Source organism: Chlamydotis macqueenii, chromosome 19 (assembly GCF_036417535.1).
Source record: "Chlamydotis macqueenii isolate bChlMac1 chromosome 19, bChlMac1.mat, whole genome shotgun sequence".
NCBI lineage: Eukaryota > Metazoa > Chordata > Aves > Otidiformes > Otididae > Chlamydotis > Chlamydotis macqueenii.
Window position 1 is genome coordinate 6,470,106 of NC_141574.1, and position 26,454 is coordinate 6,496,559.

General features: G+C 46.1%; 1 protein-coding gene across 3 annotated transcripts in view; it reads left to right on the plus strand.

Annotated features, from left to right (window-relative positions):
* The window catches only part of MYO1C (myosin IC), a 57,159-nt gene that overhangs the window by 21,064 nt on the left and 9,641 nt on the right, over positions 1–26,454 (plus strand). For 2 of the 3 annotated variants that reach the window (XM_086763204.1, XM_086763203.1), the window contains exons 2-18: positions 14,400–14,555; positions 15,173–15,288; positions 18,309–18,507; positions 19,373–19,453; positions 20,206–20,385; positions 20,592–20,690; positions 20,897–21,010; positions 21,530–21,601; positions 21,889–22,008; positions 22,241–22,323; positions 23,037–23,142; positions 23,528–23,608; positions 23,925–24,016; positions 25,104–25,198; positions 25,423–25,469; positions 25,747–25,827; positions 26,011–26,116. In XM_086763204.1, coding sequence (XP_086619330.1) covers positions 14,400–14,555; positions 15,173–15,288; positions 18,309–18,507; positions 19,373–19,453; positions 20,206–20,385; positions 20,592–20,690; positions 20,897–21,010; positions 21,530–21,601; positions 21,889–22,008; positions 22,241–22,323; positions 23,037–23,142; positions 23,528–23,608; positions 23,925–24,016; positions 25,104–25,198; positions 25,423–25,469; positions 25,747–25,827; positions 26,011–26,116 — 1,828 coding nt within the window. Of the gene's footprint in view, positions 1–5,017; positions 5,278–14,399; positions 14,556–15,172; positions 15,289–18,308; positions 18,508–19,372; positions 19,454–20,205; positions 20,386–20,591; positions 20,691–20,896; positions 21,011–21,529; positions 21,602–21,888; positions 22,009–22,240; positions 22,324–23,036; positions 23,143–23,527; positions 23,609–23,924; positions 24,017–25,103; positions 25,199–25,422; positions 25,470–25,746; positions 25,828–26,010; positions 26,117–26,454 lie in introns of those variants that run through there. The other variant, XM_086763205.1, reaches the window with a different exon arrangement.

The following is a 26,454-nucleotide window of genomic DNA, read 5'->3' on the forward strand; positions in this document are numbered from 1 at the left end:
ATAGACCCGGAATTATTGTGTGTGTGCGGGAGCCAGAACTAAATCAGTGCTGCATATGTGCTTTTTGATCTGCCGGTTCTCAAACCCATCCAGCACCAGAGGTATCAAAATAGTGAACAGCACTTAGAGAAAGTGTAGGAGGCCAGGGAGAGGTCTGCATCTCCATCTTCTTTTTTTTTTTTTTTTTTTTTTTTTTTTTATAATGTTGTCATTTATTTGTGAATGTCTGAGCTCAGAAAGAAGAGATGTTTAGCATTCTCACTGTTGAAGCTTTCCTGAAACAAACAAAACCCGTATTGACAGTTTTAGGCATTCTAAAGCATAAATTAGAATCCAAAATAATAATTTAAATATTCTTTGTCTTCTGTTTTTTGAACCCCTTTGGCCGCACCTGTCGTGTTTTTAAGCTTTTGTCTATAATCCTGCAAACACATACACACAGAATCGGAGAAGTCGGAGAACCCGTGATATCATGAAGTTTGTAGTAAAGTTAAGAAATTTTCCATCTTGAGATACCTTTTGAGTGAGTATAATTGGCTTTGGATTTAACCTTTGTAGGTCTGCAGTTTCATAACTGACCAGGAATGTTGTGTCTCCAGGGACCCGTGTCCTATGTGCAGGCTTCTCTTGCTAACTGCTTGTTTGGGGCACAGCTGGCTACTCTGCGTGTGGGACGAGGAGATGCGCTGATATAAACAAAACGAGGGTGGAAAACACAATTCTCAGTAGATCTGAAGGTATGGGGAAGAAGTTTTGTCTCCTTATCAAGCCTGTTACAATATTTAGTGCTGGTTCTTTGGCTGGGCATTGATTTACTGAGTTATCATGCAGTCAGATGTTCGTCCTCTGCTGGAACAGGGCTTTTTTCTGAAGCAATGGTGCAGATGTCCTTCAGAACCTCCAGTTTCTGCTATAGGGTGTCTTAGGAATGCGAGGCATTTTAATCAGTTTTACATCAGTATAGTCTGGACAGCAGGACACGTGATAGGTTAAAGAAATTTCTATTTTTTAAGACGTTCATTTCTATTTTTTAAGACGTTCCTCTGACCTGCAAGAGGAAGGGCTCTCAAATTCCTGGCCTGTTTAGGGTGGTTTGTTTCCCAGGGTATCTTTGCCAAGTGCTTTCTAATTATGGAATGTGTCTTATTCCATAGTTCTTTTGCAAGGCAGAAATAATGAATATTATAAAAATCCAGAAAAACACATGCATTGATAGATGAACTTGATACCTCCTGCTTTTGGAATAGTGTTGATGTAAACCCAAGCTGGCATCTCTTACCTCCAGATTTATATTGTGTGGTGGAACCTGCACAGCAGAGGGGAAGACTGGTTTGCCAATCCAAGTTTCATGGGGCCAAACTTTTTTTTTACTTTTTTTTTTTTTTTTCTCCTCAGTAGAGCCACTGCTCATGGGCATAGCTGAGCAAGTCACGCACCGCTCTGTGAGCTGCCAGAGCAGGGCTGACAGGAAAGGCTTCCAGTCCTCTTGCTTTGAATGTGAAATTGTATGCAGGGAATCAGCTGCTTATCAGCAACGAGCAGAGCAATCCCAGCGCTCTAATCCAGGGTTTGTATGACTCACTTCTAGCTGGTGAGGCCTGGAAAACTTGATTCATAGCTCTGCCTGTAGTTGCCTGTGGTAGTAATACAAAACTAGCCAGCCGTTCTCGGCAGAAATCACAGACAAGGGCTGGGCTTTGTTGCTGGAAAGGAAGAGTGTGGTTTTATCACCTTGGTAGTCTGGGATCAAGATCTTTTAAACCAAAATTATGTTGCTTATCTCTGCTTTCCAATTATATATATATATTTCCCCCCCCCCCTTCCAGTTTAGGCTAACCCACACACAGGGGTGTTTTCCCTCACCAAGAAGAGTTGAGCAGTAGTTTGGCTACAGAAAAAAAAAAATGTTTTGAGTCAAGATCTTCCCAGTGAATAAACAAATAAAAAGGTTCTCCTGCAAAAAAAAAGCCAAGGGAAATGTGTTTTAAAAAAACCCAAACAAACAAAAGCCATAAAAAAGAAAAAGGTGCTTCTGAATATCGGGCTTTTGTATATTCTCCTCTTAGATGGCATTTTCAGTGATGCGAGGTGTTCTGAGAAGTGTTAGGAGGTGTAAACCAGGGGGAAGGTGGAGTTGTTACTGTGAACATAACTCTGAACTAATTCATAACTTAAACTTGCCACGAGTTTTATTGATTCTGTTGTTTGGCTACAACTAGGCTGATTTGAGAAATTATGATGGAGAACTGACATGCTCCTCCTGAAGAATTAAGAGTCACCGCGCTACAGCTCTAATTATGCCCAGAAAACTGGCTTGGGGCTTGCTGTTGTAGTTCTGTAACGGCTGATATGGCAGCTTAGATTATCTTTGATCTTACCTGTGCTCCAGCACTGAGCAGGGCTTTGGAGTATTGTCCATGTCTTTCAGTGCTCTGAGGTAGACCAGTGCTAAACCCACCTCTGAAACGCATCCTGAGGCTGCCTCCGTTAATAATTCTCCTAACTCCTCCTCAGCTGGTTGGCGATAAGTAGTGACTAAAAATCATGCCACGTAGAGTTGTGCAAGAATTGAGAGGAGCTACAAATAATTTTTCACCATGGAATCTGATGGGGGCAGAAGAGCCGGTGGCACCACAGCTCTCATCAGAAGCGTTATCCAGGCTTCAGCCCATATCCTTATAGCGGTTGGCACCTTCATCCTGTGACGTGTGACGTCCGGCACAGCGCGGGATCTCTGCGATCAGTACCGTGGGTCGGAGCTAATTACAGGGGAGTGCTGCACCAAACCACCGACAACATCTGCTACGTTGCTTTGGTTTTAAATAGCCTCCTGTCTGAGCAGTGGCCACGCACAGCCTTGAGTGACTTGACTTTAAAGCTTTTTAGCTTTTTGCTTTAAATCGTTTTACTTTAAAGCTTGACTTTACCCTTTCTGTAATAGAATTTGAAAATTATGCATTTTGATAAGGAAAAAAAACCAACAACAAAAAAACCCCAAACCTTTAAGCAGCGTTCAGTCCAGATAGTGTCAGTCATAAAATATCAGCAGTTGAGCTTGGGAATGATTTCATGGCTCCGCATGCTCAGTGGTTAGAGGATCTGCCTGATGGTGCTGCAGAGCGTGGGTGATGAGTACCATGAGGGACCACCTCAAAGGGATTCAGGCAACTGAGATGCTGGTGATGTTGGTTCTGAGAAGACGCGTAGGATAGGGCTTTCTCAGTGTCTTTTTAGAGAGAGAGAATTGGTTTATTTCTGCTTTCTTCTTTTATCCTATGATGATGAGGAAAGCATTCCCCACTTAGGAAAAAGAAAAGGAGATTTGAAAAAAATCCATCCTCCAAGAGCTTTATGACAATGAAAGGGCATTATTGAGTTTCCCACCTCTGTTCACCTGCACACAGTCATGAACTGGTGATGCTGGCTGACGCTGTGGGATAGCAGCTTCAGGGCGATACCATATTTCAGAATTATTTGAGCAGGTGCAGGAGAGAGTCTGCGGTAGTCTCTTTTCAGGAGGCCATGCACAGCAGGAAAGATTACGTTCTCATTAATTTTGATAAGGTTCTTGAGGAAAATTAGGCATTGAATTTGAATCGGGCTTGTGTTTGCTCTGTGCAGATGTGGCTGCGTGTGTTTTAAAGCAAAGGACCTCCGAAAATTCCGCTGATGAGCTGGTCGTGTTGCACTGTTTTGCCTTGTTTGCTGTGGATAAACCTGCATCTGGTCTGTAGCCATCTTCCGTGCTCTTGGCTAATTGTGAGTCCCATATTACAGATGATTTGAAGAGAGGGGTCCGTTAGGAGGGTGGTGAAAAGGAGAGATGGGTGGCAATTTTTGGTGCAGATTGTGGTTATCTGTGACAAGGCTTGCAGACAGACACTTGTCATCTTCGTTAGCAGCTACGAATCAGATCAAATGGCTGACTGATTTTTTTTTTTTTTTTTAAGTCAGTGATGCTTGGAAATGGAGAATCGCCTTGGCTTAGGGCAGAACTTACCTCCCTCAGGGGTCTGCCTGGCCTCTGGAGCAGCTGCCGGACGGCAGCGTTGCCTGCGCTCCTCTGTGACAGGCTTGTGACCTGAAATACCTGAAGGGTTGTGTACTTTGGCTTGTCCCAGGGCAACGTGCTATCTGCAACAGATCTGTAGCTTTATTTACTATACTGGTAATTAATTTTAGGATGGACATATAGCTTAGACCATTGAGGAGCAAAATAATTAGTAGAGTCATAGAATAATTCCGGTTGGAAGGGACCTGCGGAGATCTCTGGTCTGACCCCACTTCAGAGCAAGGCCAGTTTAGATCAGGTTGCTCAGGCATTGTCTGGTTGAGTCTTGAGTGGCTCCAAGGATGGAGTTTCACAGCTTCGGGCCCCTGTTCCGGTATCTGACAGCACTCATTGGTGGGGGGGGGAATTCTTAATATCTCATCAGAATTTCCCTTCTTCTGGCATCAGAGACAGGTGAAGGGCGAAGGTGCTACTGCTGTTTGCAAGCCACTAAGCACAACAGTGGCTTGCCTGTGTCATACAAGGAGGGGTCTGGCTTGGTAGCACGGGTTAGTTTGTGGTACGGACCTCAGAGACCTCCGTATAGGGTGGGTGTTCTGAGAGCGGATAATGTTTCTGGGATAAAATATTGTTGCGCCAATATGCAAAGTCCTCGCAGGGGCAGAGGAGGCAAACTACGTCTTACCCCTGGTCCCTCCGTGGTCCTTCGGTTTGCTGAGTGACTACGAGTATAATTATGAGCCCAGGAGGTTCTGCTGTGGTTGGGGTGAGCTGGGACTGGGTTTGGGGAGCCCTCGATGCTGCTGCTTCAGTGCAAAACCTTGCCGTAACGGAGCACATCCCTTCCTGTCCTGTTTGCCGTGATTTTGTGCGTTGGGCTCTGCACCAGTTTTTCCAGCGCCAGCGATGACTTTTCGTGCCGTTTTTCCCTGTCACTGGGCAGCGGGGACGCTGCAGGCGGGGGACAGCTGACTTCTCTTGGGCTGCTTCTAATCATCTGCGTGCCTTGGTCGCTCCTCTTCGGGAGGGGAGGAGAGTTCCTCGCCCTCCCCTTGGAAAACGCCCTCTCCAGGGTGCTCCAGTAGGAACTGGTGGGAGGGAGGGAGTTCTGACTGCACCGAAAATGTCATGAGAAAAAAAAAAAAAGGCAACTGACAGAAGAGAGGACTTGTCCTCAGATTCCTGCTCTTCGCAGCAGCGTAAACTTAAGTCTCTGCAAGGGCTGCGGGAGCTGGCAGGACTCAGAAATGAAGTTCAGAGGCGCGGTAAGATTTATTTAACTGTTTTGGTGGTTTTGCAGCTTTTGGATATGTATCTGGTCTGAGAAGAAGGGAGATAACTTTTCAGGGTTTCAGGAGGAAAGTGAAATGCTTCAGCCTGCTTTGCCAAAGATCCCTCCCTTGGAAAGTTCTGTGAAAAGGAAAAAAAAAAAAAACAAACCAGGAGATGCATGTTTTGAGGAGGAAGCCAAGGTGGGAGCTGAGAATGTGGGAAGAGAGGGGGAAAGCTGTGCGCGGCGTTAGGGGAGAAGAAAGGGTGGAGCTTTTGCTCGGGTGGAAGGGGCACGAGGATGTGGATGTGCCGTACTGGTGCTGGGCTCTGCCTGCGGGCTCCCTTTGCTGTCACTGTGGGAAACAGCAGGAAATACCTGCCGAAGGACTCATCGCCACTCAGTTCTTCCAGGGTGTGTTTACTGTAGCAAAACTTCGTCCGTGTTTTAGCGGCAACCAGAAAGCCTGGGTCTGCGTAGTGCGTTGCACGACAACCACCCAGAGCTTAGGAAAATGAGTATGTGGCAACAGATTGAGACGACTGGGATTGTTACCTGGAAAAAGAGATGAATAAGAGAGGAGGAAAAAAATGATAGATACAATAGTGCCATAGAGAAGGCACAGTATTGCCACAGAACTCCTGTTTTCTGTGTTGTAACATAGGAAGAAGGACATTTGGTTAAGTTAAAAGTTGTCAAAGGAATGCAAAGATTATTTTCATACAATGTGTGATTGGGCCACGGAATTTGCTAACACTGGAAGATGTTGATGTCAAGAATGAGAGAATATTATAAAAGGGACTGTATGTGGGCTTTTATCTGGATAAGAATGTCCAAGACTTTGGTAAACTTACTAGATTTTGGAAGAGAAGGACAGAAAAGCTCATATGTGTAGATCCAAGTGTTCTGACTGTTGAGGAAGAGTTAGCACGGGACCAAAGTATCCCGTACCTGCTCAATCGAGATCCTTGCGTGTTTTCCCCAATAGTCTAGTGTTGGCCACTGTCTGAGAAAGGGTCTTGGTGATGGAGGGAAGCACAGAGTTTCTGGAGGACCTACCTAGTTCCTCCTGGCAGCAGCGCATTTGAAGGTGGAGATGATGGTGCTCGAGAGGCTTGTGCCTGGATTTCTGTTGGCATGGAGAACTGTAGGAGCCAGCAAACCTTTGTACGGCAGCGGATGTAGAGAAAGAGTTTTAGGTGTGATACGTGAGAGTGAGATAAGCAGTGATGTTGTCTAGGGTGGTGCTTGATGTTCTCCGAGAGAACATGTGGGTGTGGAAGTGCCCTTCGCGTGCCCTGGGTGTTTGTTCTGCGCGGAAAGTTTTACTGGCTTGGAAAGATGTAATGGTCTGAAATGGCTGTGTGGGGCGTGTGGGATGGAGCGGAGAAGGTGGGAATGTTTGGTGTGGGGAGGGGCAGAGGGCTGCAAGAGTGGCAGCGTGAGACTCGCGGTATCGGGTGTGAGAGAGACGAAAGGATGTGTGCGTTTAGAGGAAAATAAAACGGCAATTATCAGAGGGCAGTGAATAAAGGGGCAGGGGAAGCAAGTGCATGCCAGGGTGCTTATCTGTAGGCAGTGTTGGAGTTCCTGCTCCCCTCCCACCTGCTCGGCCTCATCTGGAAGTCAGGGGCAAAACCCCCTTGGAAGGGCGGTGACCCAGGTTTCTGGTTTTTGTGCCATCGCTTTCTCTTCTGAAGCCTCTGTGGGAGGGACAGGGGGTCGCAGGTAGTGCTGCTGCGCGTACCGTGAGCAGCAACATCTTCTGACTAGCAACAGCTTGTGTCATCTGTTCAGGAGCAAAAATGTCAACTCCCTAAATATAGGAATTCAGTGTATTTACTTTTCCAGCCTTGGTGATCTTTCTGGTTTGCCTAGTTCATTTTTCTTGCTGCTATTTTATATTTAGCTTGTTGATTGAAATATCAGCATCCCCTCTTAGGGGTAACATATTTTTTTCTCCTTCAAATCAGTTCTTGTAACTACTTTTTTGTTTTCACTACTAATTACTTCTCTCTTTTCCTAACTTACTTCCCCCTGGAAAAAAAAGTAAAGTCTGGAAAATATCATTATATTAGCTGCTTGCCACGAAAATCTCCATGGCTTTCTTTGGTTTCTGGTCCATCATAATTTGCATTTCTGATTTAAATTTGAGGTCCTTAGATGGATTCTTAGTATTCTAAATGTTGCAAATATCATTGATTAATAAATTAGGAGTCGTAATTAATTGCAGCAACATTTGCTCCCTGCATTATTGTTTTTCAAAAGATGAACTTTTTGCTTTCACAGTTCTAACTCCCCATGACCTACATGCATTTGGTAGATACTTTGCTCACATTTCCCATTCTGCGTTGCATTTTAGGGTGGGAGATTACGTGGGTTTGTCACTTGGAAAGTGAGGGAGGCAGAATTTAAGTTCTAGGCAATTTGCTGGTGGGGATGTAACAAATCTTTGTGAGAGCAGAATAAGCTTGCTTCTCCTATATTTCCAATTACTTTATGTTTTAACGTATTCCAGTTTGTCCCTGCTTAAAATACGGAAGACTTCATAATAATAATTTACAAGAATTAGTCAGGGAAGTAGCATTTCTCTCTTTAATACAATTTTTCGCATAGTCTGTTCTGTAGTTAATTCCTTTCAACACGTGGTTTAGGATCGGGAGGGAAGTATCAGAGTGGGAGATCCAGGTTCTGAGCATGGGCGAGTGCTCCCTGTCTGCAGACATTCCTTTGTTGGCGATGTATTGCTCTAAAAGAAGCAAGAATAAAAAAATGATTCTACTATAAATGGTCCTTGAGTGGCAGCTGCTGACTTCATAACTTTTTTTGCAAGTTGAAGTTGTTCCCTTTACCTCTCCTGGTCTGTGCCGTCAGAGTTATCTGGTTTTGATCCCGTTCCGTCTGGCAGTTCTGATTTTTCTCAAGTTGTCTGCCTAGAACGGCTTACCACCTTGTGGGAAAGAACTTCATTGGCCTTACATAAAGGACATTTCCTTTTTGTTATTTCATTTTTTTAACTAAACAAGCCCAGTACATGGGATTTGTGTCCTGTAAATTATTGCCTGAGCTCTAGCGGCTTCAGAAGGGGCAGATAAATCCGTGTGTTGGTCGCTGAGGGCTCTTATGTGAGACCTGGAGCTTCCTCTCAGGGAACCCTCTTCCCAGCCCAGCTGCTGACTGACAGAGTTCTGCGTCCGAAACGTGCAGCTCATTTTCAGTGTGGCAGACGGGAGGAGCGTCTGAGGTGACTGCACTTGAGTCCGTCAGGGATTCGCTGGCAGGCAGCGAGTCCTTGACTAAGATCCCTTGATTCAGGTCCACCTCCGTTGTTTTCGTTACCGCTTTCTCCGTGTAAAAGAAAAGAAGAGCTATCCCATTCTGCACCTCAGGAACTGAGGCCCTGGATAAAATAGTTGGGTTTTGTTTGCTCTGCTGTCTAGCCCATGCTGTGTCCAAACCCTTTCCCAGGCTGTAGAGTGGAGTGGAAATCAGAGGAATTTCTTTTCCTTCCTGCAGCTTTGGCATGACAGTGAAGAATGTCATACGATCCAGGAGACAAATGTGTTTTGACTGCCACCTCCCCACGAGAAGTTCATTCTTGGTTCAGACTTCTTATTGTCTTCCAGAATCTAATCTGGATTTCCCTTCCCGTTCGCATTTGGTTCTTGCCTGTTCTTCCGTTCCCGGCTTTGTAACTATTTCTGGAACCTGCGGATCAGTCATCTTTCACTTGGTACCAAGATAAAGGTGCCTGCCCCTTTCCATATGGCACCCGCTTCCTGCGGTCGTTTCAGTGCAGGTCTCCCGGTCCACGTAATGCACACGAGGTAGTTTGTAAAAATGCATTGTCAGAGGAAAATATGAAAACGGACATTTTAGATGTGGAAATCTTGTTCCTGTCTGTTCCTTGCAGGGGGGTTGGACTAGATGACTTTTGAAGGTCCCTTCCAACCCTAACCATTCTATGATTCTATGACTTTTCTTTCTAGGTCAGATTGTTATAAAGCTTCCTGGCTCCATATGATGCCATTCACTTTGAGAACTCCAGGTGCTTTCCCAGGTATCACTCATGGATGCTCCTGGAAGGAGTGAGAGTTGCCTGAGCTGCCCGGTGCTGCCTGTTTTCTCAGCAATCAGCAGCACTTGTGCATCTGGAATCGCTGTGCCAACACTGACCATTCAGTTACTTCTCTGGGAAGATCAAGGCTAGGAAATTTTGGTGTGAAAGACTCCTTCCTACACACATGTTGGGCTGCTGGGTATTGCACAGCCATAGACCATGGATGGACAAAGCAGTGGGGGGAGTTTCCTGCTCTGTTCCCATCAGCCCTGAACTCCTTTGCTCGTGGCAGAGTTGCCCTCCATCTTCTGTCACAAAAGAAAATTTCCTTGATGCACTCAGAGTGACTCAAGTACTTTGAATTTTGTTGTGCAAACCAAAAGGTCTTGGTTTCCATTTTTGAGGTGCGTTGGATCTCCCGAGTCCTAAGCAGAGGAAAGTCTTTATCATACTTTGGCATTTAGCATAATTTAAAAGAAAAAATGTTTGTTTACACCTTCATAATAATGTGTTGGAGACTTATTAGTTCAGTTTAGGAAACTCTTTGGCATAGTCTTGGTGCTTTTGTACTCCCCGGAGTTCTTTGGGAAGGGTATTTTCTGGTCTTGTTGACTCTGTTGTATGAACACAAAGAAAGGCCGGAACCTCAGCCAACGTAAACCTGGCTCTATGGCCTGCATTGGGCCGCACCAGTTTACACCAGCTGAAAGTCTTTCCTCAAAATGTAATCACACGGAAGCGAAAGGCATGTGGAAGTAGTACGGCTTGGGTAATTGTGCTGGCTCCGTCCCCGCCATTCGGGAGCGAACGGCTTTTCCTTTCCTGGCAGTGAGCCACTGTTGTGCTGGCGGCTCTGGAGAAGAGATTAAAAGCACAGAGTGGGTTAAAACATGGTGGGAAGGAGTCCCTGGGAACTGCACCTTGGGTGGGTTTGGGAAATGCCGTGGCGAAAGTCAGCGTGTGCTCTCTGAAGTAGGAGTGACCGTTAGGCCGGTAATTTCAGTACGGGATGAAAGGCGACTTTGAGAGAGCGGGCCCAGGCCCTCCTAAGCCCGCAGGCACCGAGATCAGATGGAGATTGCTTGGATTTTTGCAATTCCCTGTTTGCAGCCTGCGTGGGGCGTGGCGTGAGCATGGTGTATCCTACAAACACAGGGATGCATAGCCTGCTCCTTCTTTTGACGGCTGCGTAGGGCTGAGCTAACCTACCCACCTATTTCTGTCTGAAGGGCGCCCGGGCTCCCTTTCCTCCTTGGCCTGCATCTGATGCTCACCTTGATCCCCTGCTGAGGTGATTCAGCTCCCTACGTTGACAGAAAACGGCCAGTTTCTTTTTTCCTGGTTGTTGTTTTGCTGGCTTTGTGAGTTGCTTTGGTTCGGCTTAGGGAAAGGTGATCGCTTGCGGTAACGTGCACCACAGGGAGGCAAAGTCTGAAGGAGGGGGATGTCTTCTGGGTTGGTGGTGGAGGACTATACATAACTTGCCTCTTAGGTGGAAGCTTCGTGAGCGCTTAAACACGGCAGGAACCGGCCCTGCTGCCGAAATGCTCGCTCCTGCCCATCTCTGCTGCCGTTCCCAATCTTGTGCCACTGTATCTGTTGTCCAGTGCGAGTGATTGTGTGTGGAACCAGTGTGGGGAAATGACTTGGATTAAAATTTAAAAAAATTAAAAGTCGGTTTTAGCCCATGTCAGATTTCCAGTCTGGTTTATTGCACAAGCGCTAGCACCGGTGCATGCCAAAGGGGGCAGGGGGAACGGCCCTTTCGCCTGGGTTCTCGCTGTCAGGACCCCTCGTCTGCCACTGGACCCTCTTAGCAGCTTCAAGAAAAACTGGTTTTCACAAGGAAGGATCTAACCAGACCCCCACAGCCCGTAGTCTCCTCATTATCTGGAATATATCCTCCCTGCCACAGGGCTCTCGGAGCTGCCCGAGCCGCTCTCACGCAGAGCACCGAGCAGAGGATGCTGTAAATGAACCGTGCGTCAGCCGGAGGCTTTTTGGCAGAGAGAAATCTGCTGCAAAGATGCTGAGGGAGCCAGTCCTGTCCGTAGGCAAGCTGCTGTAATGGTTAATTAGCTTCGCTGTAACAAATCTAACCCCCCAGCCTGAGTTTTCTAGCATTAATTTACGGCCACCAGATTTGATGTCTGCCTGCTAACATAAAATAATTAACACTTTAGTTAATTTATTCAGTGCCTTATTGTCACGCTCATCGTTCAGTAGGAACATACGGTCATCGCTGTGGTGACATTTTTCTAAATAGTGTCTTCTTTCCCCAGTTTCTTCCTTCTGTGTTACTGTTCTGTTTCCATTTTGTGAAAAGGATTTACTTTCACCTCTTTTTATGCTGCGTCTGTTGGAGTTACCGACAGTCAGATAGTTAACGTTGGCATTTTAAGTTGGTGGTAGACTTGGACATAGGCAGGAAGGCAGATGAGCAAGTGCTGGCAGAGAGACGTGCATATTGCTCAGCTGTGGTTTAGGACCGATGTTTATATTTGTGTTGAACTTAGGCTTGGGAGGGTACGTCAGTGATTAAGGTTTATATTTGGGAGGATCTGCCTGCATCACGTCAACTAGGTAACCTGGTCATGTTTAATTGGTGCTGAAAAATTGCATTTAGAGTTTGGCTGGGGTTTTGGTTTTTCTTTTGTTTGTTTTTTTTTTTTTAAACTGACTGAAAGTTTCAGGTAGCTATTTTATTCTCACGGAGAGAGGCTGGAGTTGAATGAGAAGAAAAAAGCGTGGAGGAAAGTGAAAGCCGCGTCTCCTTAACCGCCTGTCCCGGAGGAGGCGGCCGAAGCGCCGATTGCTGTGTTGTGAGCAGGGGAGATCGCCGCTTCCTTCGGCTGGATGTGTACAGCTGGGATCGGTTTGTCCTGGGCTGGAGGGAGTGGCTGATGAAAGACCTGCTGAAATGCTAAGTGACGTTTTCTGTGAAAGTCTTTAGGATTATATAAGCTGGGATTAACTGCGTGAGGGTGGAAGTTTCTCCTCAGTCATTTTTGTGAGGCAGCTGTTTTTTAAATCTGTATTCAGAAACTTACCCACTTGAAAACTAGTTATTTTCTTTTGGTTTTGCCTTTGTTCCCGTTACTTTGTCCAAAGGCTGCTCCAGGATTGCACTGCCCTGATAGAAGCATTCTGATTTCTAGGCAGAGTTTATTTCTATGTGATTTATCCCTGTTTATTTTGCCAGTGTTGTTCTTTATCTCACTACCTTCCTGCTCCAGGGCTCATCCCTTTCCTCTGCAGCTTGGCAGAAGGGTGGAAGAAGCCAACAAAGCAGTTTGCTGAAAGCGTGGAGGAATTGGCTTGGAAAGTTTTGGGCATTTAGAGAAGATTACTTATGGCAGTATCTGCAGAATTCCTCCCAGCCTGGATCTTTCAAACCTTAGAGATCAGACCTTCCAGACCATGAAACCACTTTGAAAAAAATACAAATAAAAAAGGGAATTAAAATTGTATTTCTTTGTGGTGTTTGAGCCATTAGAGTGGATCTGGATTGGAGATTTCCTAGCAGCAGGTTGTAGGAACTAATTTTTCTTTCTGAAAGCTGCTGGTTTCATGCAATGACTTGCGCCCAGGCGCTGGGCTTTCAGGAAGGAAGCCAACTCTAACTGCAGAAATAGGCAAAACTGCATTGGTAAATGATTGGTAGGTCTGAACCACTGGAGACTGAGGGAATTTGTGCCCGTTGGGGCCCAAATTCATACTTCAGTGGATCTTACCTTTCTTCCTACTTAACAAAACTTCAGCTAAATTTTCTTCTGACCAGGGTTGTTTTCATTTTTTTTTTTATTCTTCCCTGCACGCCGTCAGTCCCTGTGCTCTGACCGCTGTTTTATCTTGAGAAGGAGCAGGAAGGGAACTACCTGACAACGTGAGTCAGCACAAACCGTCTGCATCGTTGTGCAGGGTTTTGGGGCCGGACGACGGTGTCGCAGCAGGGGTCCGGCGTTCCCGGTTCGTAGCCCTAACACAGGAGAGGGTGCCTGGGTGTTGCTTTTAGCGTGAGCCCGTTTGGGAATGAGCTCCAGTGGCGTTTGTGCCAGTGCTGGCAACATCCCAGGGTATAACAACAGATTCTCTGAAGTGCATCGGTGCTTTAGGGAAATGCTTTACGAGGATGCTTTCTGTGAGGAGTTAGCAAAGTAAGAAGGATTTAAGAACATGATGAGGAAATGCAGACAGATATGAGGCAATTTTAATGCGTTCTATCTCCTGTCTCTAATTTCTGTAGTATCTCTCATCTTCTGTGCTGCATATATTGTCTCTCCGTTGTGTAGAAATTTTCCCCACAAATAGCGACCGAGTCGCTTGTTGCACATTTCCACTCCCTATTTTAGTTCGTGAGGTTGAATGAAGTAAGGAGTTAGCAGACCTGTGTTTTCCAAAGATGGCTGTGTCTGAATGGCATCACGTTGAAAATGTAACCTTTAAAAGAGGGTCAGGGAATAAAAGTTGCTTGGTGCATGGGATAGATGTTAGTGTCACGGTAAATTCGGTGGCGTGGGATGCAGAAATGCCTGTTTCTCATTAGTGCTGAATTTTCCCAGAATTTTCCCATTGGGTGTCTTGCTAAAGCTTTTAAATTGGTCAGCAATGTGAAGCTCCTTGCTCATGAGATGAATCATCATTAGTCATGAAAGATTCCTTACCTCGAAACGACTTCCCGTTATGAAATGAGAGAGAAAAGCAGGGAGAACACATTTCAGTCTGACTCCTGCTGAAGGATGTCTGGGAAAGGAAATCCAAGTTTTATTCTCTTTATGAAATGCCTGTGTGATTGATTGATTCCTTTAAAGTGATTGGGAACTCAGCAATAACTTTTCCCTAATGCTGGCTTGTCTTCCGTCAAAGCAATTAGCATAACCCAGCTGATGAAGCGTTAGTGTGCAGTGACCAGTGTTTTCAGCAGCGGTGGGGTTATTCTGGTACCTTCTCCTGTTTATAGGTTGCCCGTGGGTGACTGCGGTCGATTGTTCTTGTGGACTGGGTGAGCTGCATGCAAAGCCTCAGATATCCCAACCTTCCTCTGCTTTTGGTTGCAGGGAGTGGGGAGTAACGGAATTCGGCTGACCATGGAGAGCGCTCTGACGGCCCGCGACCGCGTCGGGGTGCAGGATTTCGTCCTGCTCGAGAACTTCACCAGCGAAGCGGCGTTTATTGAAAATCTGCGCAAGCGCTTCAAGGAGAATCTGATCTATGTGAGTAGCAGAGTGGCAGAAGCCAAAGTGATCATCAGTGACCTGAATTTGGGTGTTTGCTGCAGAAGATGTACCATAGCTTTGGGAAGGCATCCCAGTTAGAGGGATTTGGAGACGGTGGTATCAGCTTTAGTAGACCATGGTTGCTTGTGTCAGAACTAGCCTGGGATGCTGTCGTGTTAACAGATGGAGGGACTCATTTGCAGTGCTCCACTTGAGGTCTGCTGGTGTTTACAGGTCTTGCCAGCGCTGAAAATCCAACTCGCACCAGGTTCTTCCATTTCACAGATTCACTCTGTGGTGGGCTTTTGGCTTGAACTCGATCCCAAGTGTTTATCAGAAGTAATCCAGTGTTCTTGCTTGTTAAAACCGTGCGTAGGTGCCGTGTTTTCAGCAAGGATAATGTGTCTAGCATAACTCCTGCAGTCTCCTTCCCATTTTGTTAAGAGGTCGCTTCTTCAGCACCCTTGGCCTCTTTGGAAGCCCTCAGGACCATCCCCAGTCCACCGCTGTGGGCAGCTCTTGTCAACGTCCTACGGCCTTCAGAGCAGCCTGGGCTCTCAGAGAATCTGCTGCCAGACCTTCTGTAACCTCTCTCTTTGTGTTCTCTTTTTCAGACGTACATTGGCTCCGTTCTGGTGTCTGTTAATCCGTACAAGGAACTGGAAATTTACACTAAACAGAACATGGAGCGATACCGTGGTGTCAGCTTCTATGAAGTTTCTCCTCACCTGTGAGTGGCCTGTGGGTGAACAGTGCGGTTTGTGCCGTTCCCACGCGGGCGTGTGCAGGAATGACGTGTGAAAACAAGCACATCGGGCTTTTCCTCGTCCCAGACGCAGCGCTAAAAATCGTAGAGATATAAAGGATCCTTCGGAGGGTGTGGTGTTCGGCTCTTTCTATTCCTGTTCCTCTCTCCAAAGAGGATGAGTTGCCTTTGCGAGAGCGGGATTTGGAAAGGGAGTCGGTTCCTTCCTGGCTGGAGGAACAGCGCTGCTTACCCAGCCCTGGCAGGACAGGAGTTCATTGTTCCAGGGTTACTTGGGGTCTGCGAGTTTCCCCTGCCGCTGCGTCGCTCGTTCAGCGCGGGGCTAACCAGGGGAAAGAGTGCGTCTGTGTGCGGTGCTTTCTTTCCTACCTCTGCTGTTGCTGCCTGACCAATATTTATCTGGTATTTCCCTCGTTGCTAAGATACCGCCAGCCTGTTGGAACAAGGAATGTATTTATTTACATGGTCTGGCCTGGTGAGCATTCCCAATTTCCCATTTTAAAAAAAAAAAAAAAAAAAAAAAAAGTTTGAGGTTTAAAGTTATTTTTGAAAGCGTTTGAATTTTTTTGTCAGACTGAAAGAGAAAGATAACCGAGAGCTGAGGACATTTGGCTCCAAAATGTTTTCTTTCAGAACCAAGGGCCAAATCCTGAGCACCTCTTGGAGGTTTTTTTAATGCTTTTTTTTCTTTTTTTTTCTTTTTTTTTTTTCTTTTTTAAAGAGGTCTTGGAAGAGTAAATGATATTATTTTTGAGGGAACTATTTGGACTGTTTCTTATGACTGGCACATAGCCCAGGAGAGTAAGCAAAACAGAATGCTCTGCAAGCACAGAGAAGGAGAGAAACACCATTACTTGGGAAAGGCTGAACACTTGGAAGTTGCATTTTTTAGGATAAAAATGTGATTTTTATAGTGTTCCAGGCTTTTTGTCTGGACCTCTATGGGGGATGATTAAACCTGAGAACCCCTGCCTTCAAACCTGCGGAGTTCTCCCCTTGGTCTGGATCGTTGGCGCTGCACAGGTTGCCTTCAGCCCTGCCTTCGGGCAGAGACCTGGCCTGGGTGCAGCCGCTTTTGCCTGTGATCAGGGCGCTCTGAGGGGCTGCTGGCTCCTTGGGTGAGAATTTCTTAGGCTGTTTTCTTTCTTGTTTTAGCCAGACCCGTAATAAATTGTAAAACCTGCAGCTCCTAAGTAAACCCGTGAGAACTGCAGTACCGAATACTGCTGCTCCAGCGGGGGAAACAGTATTTTTGCTGACTGTTTTTGTTGTTACGTTAAAAAATGTTACATTATTTGATTATTTCTGCATTTACAAATATTCTGGGGAGCACTGAAATGCTCTGTACTGTGGTACTCGATGCTTCTCCTTCGACAGTATTTCAGGTGTCTTTTTTCCTCTTTTTTTTCTTGTTTTAAACTGATTCTAGAAAGCCAAAGTACTTCAATATTGCTATTCCAGCGTCAAAATAGTTTAAGGCAAGGCCTGAGCGCTGGGTTCTCTGGGAAGTGCGTCACACGTAGTCGTTCAGAGGAGAAAAGTTACTCTGATGAGCTTGAAGCACAGCACACTTCCCAGAGCGATCTGTCACATCCTGCCCTATTTATAGCGCGCGGGGGTTCAGAGATGGTGGCTGCGAAGGGGACCGTCAACATCTTGGAGGAAAGCGATTCTGTATGTGGTCTGAGCGACTGCTGGCTTTCCGCTCGAGCTTACAGTGCTATAAAACCACCCGATAAAGGCACGCGGTCTAGAGGCAGTTCTTGAAAAAAATGTAAACTAAATTTCAATTTTAACTGTTTTCGAAATACTCCAGAGACAGGATTTGGATGGGGAGGAAGGACTTGATGAGTTTAGTGGGGTAAGCGCACAGCTGTGTTGCTAGGTAGCTCCCTGGTGTTGCCTTAGCACCAAGTATTAATAGCCTTGAGAAGGCCACGGCTGATATTTCGGTGTGATTATTTCTGATTAATTTCACAGCGTGAGAGTTAAAAAGTTATATGAGCTCCTCTTTTATCCTCTTCCATCGCACCTCTCCGGTCTTTTTCCTCTCCCTCTGTAAGCAGTGGCCGCCGTTCCCAGACTCGTCCCCCTGCTCTCTGGTGCCGTAGAAGCGTGGCGTGGTTCTTGGTGTGAGATCCTGTCTGGTCTGTGGTGGGGAGGAAAAGAGGAAGAAGAAGCAGCAATAAACCCTGGCTGTGTGCAGGCAGGAGGAACTGTCTGGTGTTTTGGGTGGCGTTTGGCCTGAGCTGGATGGGAGCTTCTGTCTCCTGCAGGGTGCTTATCAGTCTGTGCTGGCTTATCCCGTTCTTCCTGCCGTCCAAGAGAAGCAGCGAGAGGCTGGGCTGTTCAGGAGCCACCCAGACAGCGAAGTGCAGTTGTGACCTTCTGAGTGTGTCGTCACTTAAGAGATAAGCTAGAATAAAGATTGCTGGAAAACAAGATGTTTCCTGAATATAAAGCTTTTATTTTTATTTTTTTTTTTTTTTGTCCTGTGGGACCAATGTTGAGAGGTCATGTGTATTTAGGAAAGTAATTTTTTCTGCCCCATTTAGTCTTCTACAGAAAATCTTCTCAGAGAGAGTCAAAATAACAGTTTTTGAAGGAATTTGATAATTTGTGCTGTCACCCTGCAGAAACTTGGCTCAATGGCTAAAATTTTAGAATCATAGAATGGTTTGGGTTGGAAGGGACCTTCAAAGGCCATCTGGTCCAACCCCCTGCCAGGAGCAGGGACATCTCCAACCAGATCAGGTTGCTCAGAGCCCCGGCCAACCTGGCCTTGAAAAACGTGTGTAGAGATGTCAGCAATCTCCTGTGTCCGTGACTGGTGTGCAGAAGCAACGCGCTCTCCCCCAGCCCGTGGACACGTCTTTTTGAGGTGCCTCTGCTGGGAGTCCGCACTGCGTATCAGTCTTTGCTGAGGAGTCTCTGCCCTTCGCTTGTGAAAACAAACTGATGCCTGCTTTATCTTTGTCCCGTAGCTACGCTATCGCAGACAACTCGTACCGCTCCCTGCGCACGGAGAGGAAGGATCAGTGTATTCTGATCTCTGGGGAGAGCGGGGCTGGCAAGACGGAGGCCACCAAGAAGATCCTGCAGTACTACGCCGTGACCTGTCCGGCCAGTCAGCAGGTCGAAACAGTGAAGGACCGCCTGTTACAGTCCAATCCCGTCCTGGAGGTAACTGGAGAGCCTGAAACTTGATGTTGACTCATGCCAGCAGCACGCACGTTTTCCGGCTGAGGGGCTGGGGGCAGCCGGACCCCACGGGGCACAACTGAGCTGTACTGGGAACGCTGGTTCAGGGCGTGCGGGCAGATCGTTTGCGCCGCACACAGGGGAATCCCGCTCTGCTTCCCATGCCAAAGAAATGGCTGTCTGCTGCTGAGCTCACTTGGCCCTTTCCAGTCCAGTTCTGGAGTAGCCAGGCTGCGGGGAGGAGGCGGCGTTTTGGCGTGGGAGAGTTCCGGGGTGCTGCCTGAGTTTGCAGAGCCAGAAGTGGACACATCTGCTGCGGGCAGCCTTGCTCTCTGATCCACGGGGGTGCATTTCCTAGTGCTGTGGTGTCCTCTAGTGTCCAGCCCTGAGCTGACTTTGTAGTTCCCCTTGATATTTCCGCTCCGTACTCAAACCTGGACGGCGAAGGCGTGCTCCCCGTGAGAGGGGAGAGCCTAGGCCTGTTAGGATCGCGCCCGCTGTGAGCGGAACTGCGGGTGACTGCGAGTAAACAGCTGGGATGGAAGAGGAAGCTTGGAAAAGACTGTCAGACATGACATATGTTGTCAGCAGTGAACTGGCATTAAAATACGCGTGCTGGGGGGAGGGAATTGTTTTCAGAGGCGTGCTCCATCTGCAGTGCTTGCGTTGGGTATAAAGATCAGCATCAGAATTTGGGCAGCAATCTGTTTCCTCCTTGGTTTCCCTTGCGAAAAGGACCAACCAAGGCTTTGATGGCAGTAAATAAACAACCGTCAGCTTCACCAATGTGTTTATAAATAATCTGGTTTGATATTTACTTATTTTTCTCTAATCATTTTCATTTCAGGCCTTTGGAAATGCAAAAACCCTTCGGAATGACAACTCCAGCCGATTTGGGAAATACATGGATGTGCAGTTTGATTACAGGGTAACTTAAACCGAACTGTTTTGTACTTCGGAGCTGGTCCCGGTCGTAGCAGGTCTCTGTGCCTGGGCTTTCTTCTACCGATGCGTGTGTGGAGCGATTGTTTTGCTTTCCCTTGATGATGGCGTGAGCAGAGTCAGTGCAAAGCACTGCAAAGTTTGGTTCCACAGGATTTTATAGAACACACCTTCCTTCCCTCATTTCTCTGTATAAGGAGACAGCGAGATTAAACCCTCTCATTTCTGGAGTATATGCGCACCGTGCCAGTGGATACTCCCAAACTAAATCCACGTCAGCCAGCTGTGGTCTGGAGACAGTCTGTCCTGTGTCACTTTGCACGGGCTTTGTTTCGATTCTGACCTGAACTGCCCCGCACTGTGAAGAACAACGTAGTGCAACAACTGAGCAGCTCCACGTACTGGAGCTTTTAAACATCTCAATGTGTAATCCTCCATTTTGCTTTGTTGCTTTTCCTTTGTGCTGAATTCCTTCTGAAGACGATCCCGTTCAGCACGTGCTGTAGCCGTGATCTTTATAACGGCACGTTATTTTGACTTGGTAGCCCATTCTGCCTACATCTCAAAACTCAAATTGCCTCTGTGTCCCAGCTGAGATAGATCGTGATACAAAATGACAGATAATTTTCTGACTTTTTGCAGCCTGTCTTTTTGTATCCCATTTGAACAGACCACCAAGAAGCAGAAACACTTTCCTCTGTGTCGATGAACTATTTCAATGTATCTGGTTTGATTTAGGGGGCTCCTGTCGGGGGCCACATCTTGAACTACCTCCTGGAGAAATCCCGAGTTGTGCACCAGAATCACGGAGAGAGGAACTTCCACATTTTCTACCAGCTGCTAGAAGGAGGGGAAGAGGACTTGCTGCGAAGGCTGGGCCTCGAGAAGAGCCCACAGCAGTATCACTATTTAGTAAAGGTGTGCGTTAACTAGTAATTCTTTAATGTGGTTATAGGACCGATAGATTCTCAGTTGACTTTGTAGTTTCCTTCCCTCACTTGAAAAATAACATTGAAAAATGAGATGTCTGCAATGAAAAGAAGCTTGTGGCAGAAGTGGACTGAGCACAAGTAACACATCTTTGAAAATTATTTACTTATTTATATCAAACCATGTCTTTTTAGGGTCACTGTGCAAGGGTCAGTTCCATAAATGATAAAAATGATTGGAAAATTGTGCGAAGAGCCCTGTCTGTTATCGGCTTCAGTGACAACGAGGTGGAGGTAAGACGTGTTTAACGGCACAGCTGATTTTTCTCTCTTAAGGAGTTTTTTGGTTTTGATTTGTTATTTCTGACCAAAGGCAGCCTTCAGAATGAATGTATTCTCTGCAGAAAACCTGAAAAAAAAAATGAAATGTTAATTAACGTGAAAATCTCACTGCGTGTTCATTTAATCATCCTAGTTTCTGCCTCTTGCTTCCATCCTAGGACTTGCTGAGCATTGTGGCTAGCGTTCTGCATCTGGGGAACGTGCAGTTTGCCGCTGATGAGCAAGGGAATGCTCAGGTCACTACAGAGAACCAGATTAAATACCTGGCTAGGGTGAGTACCACCAGTTAGAGATACGTTACATTAAAGGTGAATTAGAGAGGTTTCCTTATTTTGAACTTGGTGCTATCGTGTCATTTTAGAATATGATTTAGACGTTTTCATAAATTTACTTTTATTTGACCTCACTGAAATGCAAATATGAACATCAAACCCCTTTAGTGGACAGCTTCTCTGTTTGCCATTTGGTGCACCACTGACTTGAGGTTTTTGCCTTCGGGCAGCGGGATAGGAACGGACCTACTCTGGGGAAGAGTTTGGTGGCTTTGCTTTGTCAGTTCTTTGTGCCGGAACAATCAAACCAGTTTATTTGTTAGGTCGTATCACTGGCAGAAAGGTGGTGGTGTGCAGGAGGAAAGGGAAGGGCTGATGCTGCAAACGTCTTGCAGTGTGGATGGGGAAAAAAAGGGTTGTTTCACTGGACTGCGATTTTTAGGAACTAGCCTTTCTGATGTCTTAAAACTTATAAATTGAACATACTGCTTCAAAAATTAACGTTCTGCTCCTTTGCAGCTTCTAGCAGTTGAGGGCTCTGTTCTTCGAGATGCACTGATCCACAAGAAGATCATAGCAAAAGGGGAAGAGGTAAGAACATGAACTGGGGGTCTGGGAAGCACATGGAATTAAATCAAGCTAGTGATACGCTGTCAGCTCTCTTACCAGAACGAAACAGTTCACCTCTCATTTCTCAGAGGAGGTTGTCGGTGCAGGAATCCAACAACCTGACGGTGCCTCGCAGCCCGTACGGCTGGGAGACAGCGATGTGAGCTGAGCCCAGGATGCTGTCGAGTGCTTGTTCGTTAACAGTGAACTAGAGAAACTGAATCTCTCATGGAATGGCTGTTGAGTGGCTTTTTTTCTTCTGCACGCAGCTGGTCAGCCCTCTGAACCTGGAGCAGGCAGCCTACGCGAGGGATGCGCTTGCTAAGGCAATATACGGGCGCACTTTCTCCTGGCTGGTGAACAAGGTTAACAAGTCTCTTGCGTACAAGGTAAGTGAACTTTGTGTTCGTTGATGTCCAACCAAACGTGAAAAGAAGTTTCAGATCTTTTAGCTGCAAAGCAGAGAAATGGTAAGCTCCATGCTGCACAGCGGTTTCTAAATTAATTTGTTTTCCATTAAGAGGAGGGTAAGGAGGAAATACTGTAACTGAATGGGTAAGGTCCAGTGATGAGTGGTAGCTGTGAGTACACATCAACATTTATTTTTTTACCCTATTACAGGAAGGAGAGTTTCCGGGCTGGAGAAGCACAACAGTTCTAGGATTGCTTGATATCTATGGATTTGAGGTTTTCCAGCACAACAGGTTTGTTTCAATCATTGTCTCTGAGTTTTGAGTAAAGTCTACATTACTCCGTTCCTTATAGTGCTTTCTCTCCATTGTGAAATAAGACATGCCATCTCTGGCTCTTGTAGTAAGAGAGAAGGCGCTGATGTTTAAACTTCAGGAAACCGGTTGAATAACTGATAATCACAGGGCTTCTAACACCTGGGGCATCCAGCTAATGTTTAGCATTTACCGCCATTAATGTTCCTGGTTTTTTTAAAGACACTGTTGCCTGTTTGGGGCTTATTCCCGCAATAGCTTGAACTATTCCCTTGTTCAGCGCTCTGGCACAGTGGTGGCTGTTGTGGCATCTTTCCACAGTGCTGTGAACAGGAAAACACGGCTGTAAAACCGTCCCCAGTGTGTGGGACTGCAGCAGCGTCTGGGACCTGACTCTGGCAGATAGCTATGAACCGAGACTCTGAAATTTGCGGTGTTATTGGGCCCTTCTTAAAAGTTTTTCTGTTCCTCTGTGTTCCAGTGTTCATGTCTGTTTTTCCCTCCTCCTGGTAGTCTTTCATGAGATTCACTAAACTTCCTAAATGTATACCTTCAGTAAATAAACATTTCACTAAATCTCTTCTTTTTCTTTTGATGTACGCAGAGACACACTCATGCTGCTGCCCACTGACTATAGCTTCTTTTACTTGTGGTACAGTGTTAGTGATTATTTTTCTGATTTTTGTTTGCAGCTTTGAGCAGTTTTGTATTAATTATTGTAATGAAAAATTGCAGCAACTCTTCATAGAGCTCACATTAAAGTCAGAGCAAGAGGAATACGAGGCGGAAGGCATAGCGGTAAGAGCCGGCGTCCTCGCTTCCACTCTCTCCTTTGTAACACCTCCTGCAGGCCAGAGGGCAGATGATTAGAAAAGCTGCTGCTAATAGCGGTCTGCAAAGTAAATTAATTAAAGAACTTTCCTTTTCCCTTTCTTTTCAAAACACTTTGGTCACTCTGTGTGATACAGCTAGGGCTGAGTAATGCCATTCCAATCTTTTATTGATAGAAAAAATGCTTTTAAGGGGAATATTAGGGAAACAAACTTGATGAGTGAAAAAGCTGTGTTTTAAATTTGACATAAAGATTGTTTAAGTAAGGTGCTGTCTGAAATGTTCTGAAATTTTCACGTTTTTTTCCAGTCTAGAATTGTTTTCACCCAAATGTCATTTCTTGTCTTTGTAGTGGGAACCGGTTCAGTATTTCAATAACAAAATAATTTGTGATTTGGTGGAAGAGAAATTCAAAGGCATCATTTCTATTCTGGTGAGTTGACAACACCTTTTTAAATTAAAAATTTGGGGCAGTGTAGTGGAAAGCAAGGGGAAGAACACAGGAAAAAGAGATCTAGGCTTATATTGGGATTATTTGGGCAGAGGAGAAGAGCAGGCAGTCTGGGAGGAGGAGTGTTTTGTCTTTTCAGCTCAACAGTTCTTTTTTTTGCTGAACTGAGAGCTGTCCTACCTGTAAAAGGCCAAAAGGTGGAACTGGGGCAGTGTTTCAGTGAGACACAATTAGAGAAGCTGGCCTGCGCGCTGACAAGCACAGTAGGAAATGAACACCAGAATGCGTGTGTTTGTAGGATGAAGAGTGTCTGAGACCTGGAGATGCCACAGATACAACATTCTTGGAGAAACTGGAGGAAACTGTGAAGAACCACCCTCATTTTCTCACGTGAGTGTTCACGCAGCTGAGGGCGGTTATCCTGGTAGGATCCCAGTGTGTGACAGAGCCTAGAACTTTAATTATTCCTAGATAACATTACAGCTTACTGTGTATGGCAATAGCATCCTAGGTACGCTGGGTCCCACGTAAAAGATGATCGTGTTTTGCGCAGAGAGATTGATTGTGAGTTGAGACAATACAGAGTAAGTTGTTGGCACTGACTGCCTTGCTTTTCTCAAGACTGTGCTTCAGAACACAACGGGAGCAACAAAAGTCCTGTTACTGACTCTTCCTGGCGTCCTGCTGCCAGTGTGTCCAAGGGATTTGCAGTCTGGCAGCTTCTTGGCTTTTCCAAGGTCTGGCACAGCGCTTCAGGTGTGGCAAGCTGTGGTTTGCAGAATTAGGCCAGATCATTCCCCAGCACTGATGACTCAAGTCAGGCTTATGAGTAACTAGAACATGGAGCAGAATTTTACTGGTAAAATGGTGTTCAGAGGTGTGTCTGCCTTAGAATGATTTAAGCAGTGTTAGTGCTTTTGAAAGCACTGTTTTTCTGTTTATATTGCACAGACTCACCTCTGCGCACATCTGCTTCCCAGATGATGCCAATGCCCCCTTTGACTTGGGGAACCCATCCGTAGTGCCGCCGCTCCAGCTCAGTGGGTGTCAGTTCCATGCTTCACCTTCCAGACTGTTTACTTCACTTTGAGCTCCAAATGTCTTTTTATTCTTACTGAACGTTCTGCTGATGCTCAGATCTGTACGGCAGCTCAGCAGTGTGCCAGCCTGCTGCCAGCATCTTCGCTGCCCTCTTGCCTGCTGCCTCTACTCTGATTTCATGTGCCCACAGGACTGCTCTGCAACCTCGCCAGGAAGCTGAGAGTTCATCCAGAAATACATTTTATGACATTTTTATGATTTGCTGGTTCATAACTCTTTATTTACTTTTGGTCTTGAAAATCAGCAAGTCAGATTTATTCTGGGTCCCCTTCTGTGTTCGCACAGTCCCGCTCTGGGATCGAATGCTTTTTGAAGTGAATCCCCCCAGTGAAACAAATGTTTTGTTTCTCATGAAGCTGCTTTGCTTTCTCACCAGGCACAAGCTCGCTGACCAAAAGACTCGCAAGTCACTGGGGCGGGAGGAGTTTCGGCTTTTGCACTACGCTGGAGAGGTCACCTACAGTGTTGCAGGTAAGCGTGTGCATCATCTCCACCGTCTCACTCTTTTCTCCTCCTCCCTTCCTCTGCCCCCCGAGTTAAAACAGCTTCACTAAACAGTAAAGAAAAATCTGGGCATAGAATATCTCCACACATCATTTGATTAACCAGCTTAATTTCCCATCTCAAATTCCTGCCTTGTTGTGAAGCTCCTGTAGGACAGCGGTGGCAGCCTGAGTGGTTTCTTTTTCTTCCAGGTTTTCTAGATAAAAACAATGACCTTCTCTTTCGGAACCTGAAGGAGGTGAGTGTGGGTAAAGCACGTTTCCAGTACTCGGCAGAATGAGGAGTCGGGTTTAAAGTGGGGTGGTGCCCATGGGAAAAGATTTCTCTAGACTCCACTTGGAGAACGCGTGTCCATAGGGCTGCACTATGAAAAGACAAAGAGAGGTGCCCAAAGTTCATTTTTTAACGAAAAAGCAAAACAAAAAACCCCAAACAAACAGTTTTGTCCCGTGTTTCTTTGATAGTTCTCTGAAGAATGCTCTGTACTTTATCTCTGAAAACGTCTCTCTCTGCAGACCATGTGCAACTCTGAGAATCCAATCATAAATCAGTGTTTTGACAGGACAGAGCTGACAGACAAAAAGAGACCTGAAACGGTAAGAACAGCAGAGCTGGATGGAAGTGGGACTGTTTCCTCTTTTAAAAACAAATGCATGTAATGTGGTAATCTAAATGCAAACCTCTTACACTTGAAGCCGGGAGACTGAGGTTTGTTCTGCGGTCACACGTACAAGCTGTAAGTCATCGCTCCATACATGCTTTTCTTTCTTTTCTCCTAGGCAGCAACTCAGTTTAAAAACAGCCTCTCCAAACTCATGGAAATTCTGATGTCCAAAGAACCCTCCTACATTCGTTGCATTAAACCTAACGATGCGAAACAGGCTGGTATGGTGACCCTGGTGACTCTCTCTCTCTTTCTGTGACAGCTGTATATAGACTACTAGATACCGGTCAGTGAGGCACAGGAAGGAGCTCAAATGAAGAAGTCCTGCAAGATTTTTTTCATTTTGGGTGTGTGCCAGAGCTGCTTGTAGGGAGATGGTGGCGGTGCCAGCAGCCTGGAATCAGGATGGGAGCACTGGTCTTGGGTGGAGTAGGGGCACGTTTAACGTGAAGAATTATTAACCTACACAACTTCCTTTTAATGACCTTTATTCTCCCTCGTTTATTCCTCCCATCTGCACAGAACATCCTAAAGGAGAACTTTGTTTTGGAACTAAATC